This window comes from Hyperolius riggenbachi, chromosome 1 (genome assembly GCF_040937935.1).
Source record: "Hyperolius riggenbachi isolate aHypRig1 chromosome 1, aHypRig1.pri, whole genome shotgun sequence".
Taxonomy (NCBI): domain Eukaryota; kingdom Metazoa; phylum Chordata; class Amphibia; order Anura; family Hyperoliidae; genus Hyperolius; species Hyperolius riggenbachi.
Window position 1 is genome coordinate 474,084,792 of NC_090646.1, and position 9,526 is coordinate 474,094,317.

Below are 9,526 nucleotides of genomic sequence, written 5' to 3' on the forward strand. Positions count from 1 at the left end.
GAAACCTATATATTCTGCCAGGAAAACTTTTATTACTGTAATTTGCTTATCAGTGATGTTTACTACATTTTATTCCCTGACAAGGTATCGACAAGACAGAAGCTGTGACTTCCATTACTAAAAATTAACTCTTTCAGGCAGCAAAATAAGTAAAACAGCCTGGTTATTAATATGTTTTGTACTGTACATACACATGTTTATCTCATCATGTCACATATCGCCTCGGTTACACTTTAAAGGATACCCAAACTGACATGTGACATGATGAGATAGACATGTGCATGTACAGTGCCTAGCACACAAATAACTATGCTGTGTTCCTTTTTTTCTTTCTTTGCCTGAAAGTGTTAACTATCAGGTATGTAAGTGGCTGACTTAGTCCTGACTCAGACAGGAAGTGACTACAGTGTGACCCTCACTGATAAGAAATTCCAACTATAAAACATTTTCCTAGCAGAAAATGGCTTCTGAGAGCAAGAAAGAGGTAAAAAGGGGAATTTCTTATCAGTGAGGGTCACACTGTAGTCACTTCCTGTCTGAGTCAGGACTGAGTCAGCCACTTGCATACCTGATGTTTAACTCTTTCAGACAGAGAAAGAAAAAAAAAGGAAGACAGCATAGTTATTTCTGTGCTAGGCACTGTACATACCCATGTCTATCTCATCATGTCACATGTCAGTTCGGGTATCCCTTAAGATCCCTGTTTATCTGCAAATGAAGAAGAAACTGGGAAGGAAGAAATATAAACCTATGTTTCTCATTGGAAAACATTGGAAATTAACTTGTAAATCTGTTCTGATAACCTGTTAAATGCCTTTTTGAAATCCTTATTTCTAAGACTATATATAAGTGGATTCAAAAGTGGAGTTAAAACAGTATAAAAGAGCGATATGACTTTCTCTTTGTCTGAAAAGTAGGAGACTGTTGGGCGGACGTACATAAATATTACAGCTCCATAGAATATAATGACCACAGTTAAGTGAGCTGTACATGTTGAAAAGGCCTTCTGACGGCCAAGGCTGGAAGAAATTTGAAGGACAGTCTTAATTATATTGGAGTAAGAAACAGTTATAAAGACAAGAGAGCTTAGCACTATTATCCATGCCAATGAAAAGAAGACTGTCTGACTAATGGATGTATCGGAACAAGACAGTCGAACCAGAGGAACATAATCACAAAAGAAATGATCAATTAGATTTGGTCCACAAAAATTCAACACAGCTGTTGGAATAATTAACGTCCAACCAGTAGAGAAACCGCTCATCCAAGAGCCTAGAGCCAAGTTACGGCAGCTCTGACTGGTCATCATTGTTGCATATTGTAAAGGGAAACATATGGCTAGGTATCTGTCATAAGCCATAACTGTGAGTAAGAAAAATTCAGTAGGTCCTACAGAGTGAACAAAACAAAGTTGCACAAGACATCCAGAACGGGAAATGAGCTTATCTTGTGTGATCAAATAGCTGAGGGTTTTAGGTATGACTGCAGTTGAGCACCAGATATCCAGCACAGCAAAGTTACTGAGGAAGAAATACATGGGGATGTGAAGGTGGGAACTGAAGTAAACCACAATGATTATGACAAAATTAGCCACCACAGACAAGATGTAAACCATCAAAAATATTGCAAAATAAACCAGCTGTATTTCAGCACTGCCTGGAAAGCCAAGCAAAATAAAGATGGAAACTTCTGTTTTATTTCCTTGATAGTGGGTCTTCGGAAGGGAACCCATCTACAGATGTAAGGGACAATGGGAAGAAAAGTTATTATTTGTATCTCACACTGTCATATTTACTCAAACAAAAAATAGCACTGTGAAAACATAAAAATAATTTTAGACAAATTACATTGCTTTCAGTACTGTTAATTTACACTCATTGAAAGGGGCCCTTACATCGTTGGCCATGAAAATATTTGAAAAACTGCTAATGTCATATCTGAAATCTATCAGACATCCCCTTCTGGGCACTCTGCAATTTGCCTACAGGTCTAATTGATCTGCAGATGATGCTGTTAACATGTATCTGCACTGCATACTGCAGCATCTGGAGTCTCCAGGAACCTATGCTAGGATTTTATTTGTGGATTTCAGCTCTACATTCAAAACAATTGTATATCATTACTGTTATACAGTAAGCTCTTCCCACTAGTTATACTTGAACCTATCTGCATATGCAGTGGGGAGTGGGTGTCAGGGCACCTTCTAGGAAACGACACAGGAGACAAAAGCGGAAGCCCAATGGTACAGTACATCAAAACACAATGGTAGATGATGAAAGTAAGAAACTACTCACAAAGGTGGTTTAAACAAAAACACAATTGCAAGGGAGCACTGAGCTGAAATTAATTACTATTTATTAGAGAAATTCTTGTTGCAAAAAAGACACCAGACAAACATTATAAAACCCCCTTAAAACCAATATAAACTGCCGGACCGATCAATATACGTGTCCCTAAATAGGAGTGCACTTCCTATGCACTTGGGATCCAAACATGCATGAAATTTTTCTTCAGGCCCAGGCTGATCCAAAACATGACATCCAGAACTAGACTAAAGTGTGGCAATCTTCAACGCTGCCCCATGTGCAGTTTCAAGCACGCCTCTATATCATAAATGCACCTATTACTGACATATATTTCTACAATGTCAAACCTCAACCAGCTTGCTGCTGCAGGCACAAAGTTCTTATGGCTGTTAGTAGTCCACTCATGTGCGTTTCTATCCATCCCTGATAGAGTGCAGATGTTTACTTTCACAGGCATACAGGACTCCATGCGAGCAGACGCCAGGAGGAAGGTTGCGGAGGCACGGGGATCAGACGCCACGCCTACCGGCCAGAAGATGTCACAACAAAACATGTACTCACAAAGGTGGGTTGCAGAGGGGAAATTGACCACAGAAAGCAGGTGGTGAAAATGAACCAGACTCCACTCGGGGAGGTCACTGGGGACCTGGATGCGGTCGCTTTCCTTGGGAAAAGATAGGAGACAGATGTACACCGTGGTGCAAACCACGTGTGTTCTGTCTCCACCCCTCAAATGGGTGACATATGGGGGTGTGAGATGCACTATATGGTTCAAAAGAGGCATCCTGGTGGTTTATAAAAGCATTTAAAAGCAGTTTAAAAGCGACAAAAAAATGAGGTAGCTTACCTCAATGACGAAAAATCTTTGTCGAAACAAAACATTTAATAAGTAGCACAGGTAACGCGTTTCACGGGTCCAAGCCCGCTTTCTCAGGCCAATAATAGTGCCAAGCTAAATTATATATTCAGCCAAGGGAGCCTCCGCAGGTTCCCTTAGCACTGGAGCTCCTCAGGGCTGTGTGCACTGTTTTATTCAATGTACATCAATGACTACATCTCCACAGATCCATCTGTAAAGGTTCTAAAGTTTGCAGATGACGCAACAGTAGTTGGTCTTCCCGGTGCAGCAGCAACATCTTGGAAATTAATGTTCTCAAGACCATGGAGATTAAAACAGATTTTAGTAGAACTTCTCCAGCCCCTCTCCCTAATCATAGATGGAACTATGGTGACCGAAGTCGAGTCATTAAAATTCCTTGGGTTCATAATTTCATAAAACCTAAAATAGGAAAGCAATACTGTTAACCATCATCAAGAAAGCCTAACAGAGCATTTACCACCTATGGCATCTGAAAAAGTATTGCCTACCACAGAAATTAATGGTGCCTTTTATACTGCAACCATCGTATCCATCATCACACCATCAATGACTGTATGGCTTGGCTCATGCTCCATATGAGAGAAGATGAGACTGCAGCGCAGAATCAATCAGCAGAAATAATAATTGGCTGCATCCTACCTTCCCTGCAGGACCTTTTTAGACATCTTTCACAGCACTGTACAGTGTATATAGTCCGGTCACTTAACTGTGCCTCACAGGCCTCACAATCAAATCCCTACAATAGTAATTTGTTCATTATAGTCTAGAGTCAATTTAAGGGTATTCAATCTTTTCAAAAATGATCAGGCATTCCCTCTCCCTTCTTGACACATACCTCTTGGAGTCAGACAGTTCTACCATCAGAGGCAGCAACTCCCCATAAGATTAGGCAGGTCGCTTGTGAATGCCAGATTCCTGCCGTTGACTCCAGTAGGAAGCACGCAGGGAGGCAGGGGCGCCGCGAGGCATAAAGCGAACCAAGCGGTCGCTTGGGGCCTCAAGATCTTTGGGGCCTCGGCGGCTCCGTGACGTCGGCGTGACGTCACTTTTTCCCCGCAGCCCCGCGGGGCTGGCACTGGGAGAGCAGAGCAGGGCTACGGGAAGATGGCCGCCGCCAAAGCCCTGCTCTGGAGACTATGTCTCCAGTACAGGGCTTCGGGTGGCCATCTTCCCGTAGCCCTGCATGAATCAGCGCGGGAGATTGGAGGAGGGAGCCAGGGAGGGAGCTCCGTGGGAACTGCGCGCCTGTGGAGCCGGCCGGGAGAGGAGACGGGGAGAGAAGACTTCTGCCAGTGCCAGCCTGCCAGGTGAGTAAATTCTTTTCATTTTGCAGCCCTAATTGCGATTGATTTCTGCTGAACTGTGCCCTAATTGCGTTTGATATCTGCTGAAAATGTGGCCCTAATTGCGATTGATTTCTGCTGAACTGTGCCCTAATTGCGTTTGATATCTGCTGAAAATGTGGCCCTAATTGCGATTGATTTCTGCTGAACTGTGCCCTAATTGCGTTTGATATCTGCTGAAAATGTGGCCCTAATTGCGATTGATTTCTGCTGAACTGTGCCCTAATTGCGTTTGATATCTGCTGAAAATGTGGCCCTAATTGCGATTGATTTCTGCTGAACTGTGCCCTAATTGCGTTTGATATCTGCTGAAAATGTGGCCCTAATTGCGATTGATTTCTGCTGAACTGTGCCCTAATTGCGTTTGATATCTACTGAAAATGTGGCCCTAATTGCGATTGATTTCTGCTGAACTGTGCCCTAATTGCGTTTGATATCTGCTGAAAATGTGGCCCTAATTGCGATTGATTTCTGCTGAACTGTGCCCTAATTGCGTTTGATATCTGCTGAAAATGTGGCCCTAATTGCGATTGATTTCTGCTGAACTGTGCCCTAATTGCGTTTGATATCTGCTGAAAATGTGACCCTAATTGCGATTGATTTCTGCTGAACTGTGCCCTAATTGCGTTTGATATCTGCTGAAAATGTGGCCCTAATTGCGATTGATTTCTGCTGAACTGTGCCCTAATTGCGTTTGATATCTGCTGAAAATGTGGCCCTAATTGCGTTTGATTTCTGCTCAACTGTGCCCTAATTGCGATTGATTTCTGCTGAACTGTGCCCTAATTGTGTTTGATATCTGCTGAAAATGTGGCCCTAATTGCGTTTGATTTCTGCTGAACTGTGCCCTAATTGCGTTTGATTTCTGCTGAACTGTGCCCTAATTACGTTTGATATTTGCTGAAAATGTGGCCCTAATTGCGTTTGATTTCTGCTGAACTGTGCCCTAATTACGTTTGATTTCTGCTGAAAATGTGGCCCTAATTGCGTTTGATTTCTGCTGAACTGTGCCCTAATTGCGATTGATTTCTGCTGAACTGTGCCCTAATTGCGTTTGATTTCTGCTGAAAATGTGCCCTAATTGCGTTTGATTTCTGCTGAAATGTGGCCCAAATTGCGTTTTTATTTTCTGGTGTCTGGGGTAACTGTTGCTGCATTTATTATTTAATGGTCATAGTTGGCTATATTTGCTGTGCTACGGTTAAGCTTCGCCCATACAATGTCATGGCCACGCCCATCTTTCGGCGCGCTACGCGCGCCTCAATCGCCCCCACATCCATTTTTCCCTGCAAACAGCCCCGCCCCAATCCGCCCTCCTGCTCCACCCACATGTCATGGCCACGCCCACTTATGCGGGATAACCACACCCATTTTTCGCAGGATAGGGCCTCTTGCTACAGTCCGCTTGGGGCCACAAAAACCTTAGCTGCACCCCTGCAGGGAGGGAGAGATGTGTAACAGCTGGGTGGAAGGTCCACATTTCCTGATCCACGCTCATGTGCTGCTTTACACATGGCCAAACCACAGCTCCTTTTCCCTCAGACCTTGGCTGTGCCCCATCCCACCAACAAAAATCTAATTAGTGAAGATGCCTGCAACCTCCATGGTTTGCTAGCTGGTGAAAATGGGGCAGAACAATATATATGGTGATCATGCTCTGAGAGAAAGAAGATGTTGTGAACATAGGATTTTCTATTCAGAGCAGCTTTGCAAAGTTTAAGAAAACATTTGCGACCGGCTTGTTTACAGCGAGCTCCATAGACTTGTATGTCAGGTGAGGGGCTGCCGGCTTTAACGGTTAATAGCAAAGCCCCCTTACATGCTAGAAACACCAAATTTGGAGGGGATGTGGACAGGGACAGTGGGTACAAGAGGAATTTTTTTTTTCAAAAGACCTTATAGTTTTTGAGAAAATTGAATGTAACATTTCAAAGGAAAAAAGTATACATTTAAATGCAGTAAATGACAGATAATGTAGCAAACCTAACGGTAGTGTAAATTTATATATATAAAAATAAAGAGCTATGATTTTCCTGACTGGGTTTCCAGGGGTCTGTACGCAGTGTGTACGGACCCGCTGGAAACCACTCCGGAGTCGCAACGCTTTCGTCAGGGATCCCTGTACAGCCGCAATAAGGCTGCATAAAGATCCCTGGCCTTCTTTCCTTTTTTCTTTTAATATATGTTCAGTGGGTGGAAATTTAAAAAGAAAAATGAAGTGCGGTTCCTCCGAACATCTTTAACCCCTTGTCTCCCATGCAGGCTGAGATAGCCAGAATGTGGAGCCCTGGCCGAGTGGGGCTTCGCACCCTGAGCTATACCAGCCCGCATGGTCCATGGTATGGTCCCCTGGTGGTGCCTAACCCTAACCACCCCCCTGGTGGTGCTTAACCCTAAGACACCCCTGGTGGTGCCTAACCCTAAAACTTCCCTGGTGGTGCCTAACCCTAACCACCCCCCTGGTGGTTCCTAACCCTAAACCCCCCCCTGGAGGTGCCTAACCCTAAACCCTCCCTGGAGGTGCCTAACCCTAACCACCTCCCTGGTGGTGCCAAATCCTAACCATCCCTTTGGTGGTGCCAAATCCTAACCACCCCTCTGGTGGTGCCTAACCCTAACCACCCACTAGGTGGTGCCTAACCCTAACCACCCACCAGGTGGTGCCTAAACCTAACCGTCCACCAGGTGGTGCTTAAACCTAACCATCCCTCTGGTGGTGCCTAACCCTAACCATACCCACTGCACAAACACCATTACACACATATAAACAATAATAATATATTTAATCCTTAAAATACTTCACTATAAATAACATGAATAGAATAATTTATATATTTGTAATAGAATAAATAGCCTTAAAATCACGTACACACTAAAAATCTTAAAATAACGGTAATATTAAAAGCGATATATTAGTTAGATAATAAATCTTAAAACTATAATCGATGCATTATAGGTCTAAAAAACAAAGTTAATACCAAAAGTGATGTATTTCTAATAGAATAAGGTTGAAAACAATATTTAAGCATTATACATATGAAAACGAATTTTAAAATGATAAAATAAGTGTGAATGAAAATGTACTTGTTACAGTCCTAAAAGCGAAATTTAAAAACGAAAAAATAAGTAAAACACAAAGTCAAAACAAATTTGTAAACGATATTTGTAATAAACCTTATTCTGTAAACGGAAACTTTTGTTAACCCGATCCCTGCAACAGCTATATCTCGGGCGCCCAAATTTCCTGTCGGGCGCCCAATAGCTGATATTTTGCATTGCAGTCTATGGCGGCACCCCTTTTGTCCATTAGCCATATGAGCCCTTTTTTACTGCTTCCTTACCCATTTCCACAAAGGGTTAAATAAAATAAATAAAAACACAACAACGAATAAGTCCTTATTAATCTTAATTAACCAGAAATACTTACCTGTACCTTTAAAAAAATGTTTCCACGCCATATCCTGGGAAATGTCCCACGCCAATATCCTCTAAACTTGCGATCTTCATTACGTTGATTGAAGATCTCCGTGCTGCCGCCACACACGCCACTCCCCTGTACACTGCTCTCAGCTATAGTATAGCTGAGAGTAAAAGCATCTTTAAATTTTCCTCCAAAGCTCTCCATTGGTTCCTTAACAGACCAATGGGGAGCCTTGGAGGTAAATTTAAAGGGGACTCCCAAATGCCACCATGAACCCCCCAGGGAGTCGTCGCCCCCACCTCCTCCTGGGGCACCAGTGGTGGGGAAGAGCCCCTTGTCCATGGATTGGACAAGAGCTCTGGGGGGGGGAGGAGAAGGCTTGTCTGGCCCTCTCTCCCGGCGCCCCCTCATATCATGGACCATGGGGGGCTGCTATAGCTCAGGGTGAGAAGCCGCACTTGGCCAGGGCACCGCATTGTGGCTAACCCAGCCTGCATGGGAGACAAGGGGTTAAAGATGCTCGGGAGGGGGGACCCCACATCATTTTTTAATAAATTTCCCACTCACTGAACATAAAAAAAGTTTTACAAAATAGGAAAATATGCCAAGGATCTTTATACAGCCATATTGCGGCTGTATAGCGATCCCTGGCCAAAGCGTTGGAGGGGTTTCCAGGGGGTCCGTAAGCACGGCGTACGGACCCCCTGGAAACCCAGTCAGGAAATTAATTGCTCTTTCTTTTGATATATGTAAATGTACACTACCGTAATGTTTGCTACATTATCTGTCATTTACCACATTTAAATATATACTTATTTTTCACTGAAACTTTAAAATCGATTTTCTCAAAAACTAGAAGGGCTTTTTGCATTTTTTTTCCTTTTTTACCCACTGTCCCTGTCCACATCCCAAATGCTTTGTTTCTAGCATGTAAGGGGGCTTTTCTTTTAACCGTTAAAATCGGTGGCAGTCCATGGGAAAAAGGCGACCGCCAATTAAGAAAAAAAAAATTGGATTCTACGCAAACGGCAAACAGGCCTTTGTTCGCAGAATACTGCTTGCTGGCTAACTGGTCATCGGGCCATCTCTTAGAACTACATTTACCAAGTAATAACATTTGAAAGAAAGGATGTGGAGGAGGAAAAAAGTTTAGGCAAACTCTGACTTCAGTAAAAATAGGTAAAAAAAAGGAAATGGTTGGGCCCAGCAGGTCTGCCACTAGTGACAGTGAACTTACCAAGGCAGAGGAGACAGGTAAAGCGTGTGCTTGCAGGTCACACACGCTTTCCCCATCTCCTCTGCCTTGGTAAGTTCACCCACTCTTTCCACACTAGTTTAATGCCTGCGGCTGTATTGCACCCACATCACTGTCACTTGTGGCGGACCTGCCGCTCTTTTACTCTTTCTATTGCACTTTTTTCTGCAACTAGGTTTCCTTCTATTCCACTGCACTGTAGGGTATCTTTTGGATTAAGGGCTGATCATTGTATCACTATACCTTGTGCACACTCTGACCTTTTTGGGGTCCTTACCCTTTTTATACAAGGCTTGGTTCACACTTGGTTCTATACTTACC

At 43.3% G+C, this 9,526-nt stretch overlaps 1 protein-coding gene across 1 annotated transcript; it reads right to left on the minus strand.

Moving 5' to 3' along the window:
- Positions 1–757: 757 nt before the first annotated feature.
- Positions 758–8,361, minus strand: LOC137526806 (olfactory receptor 6F1-like). The gene is made up of 2 exons (XM_068247498.1): positions 8,352–8,361; positions 758–1,701 (listed from the first exon to the last, which is right to left on the minus strand). The coding sequence occupies exons 1-2, from the start codon at positions 8,359–8,361 to the stop codon at positions 758–760; spliced, it is 954 nt and encodes a 317-aa protein (XP_068103599.1).
- Positions 8,362–9,526: the final 1,165 nt, after the last annotated feature.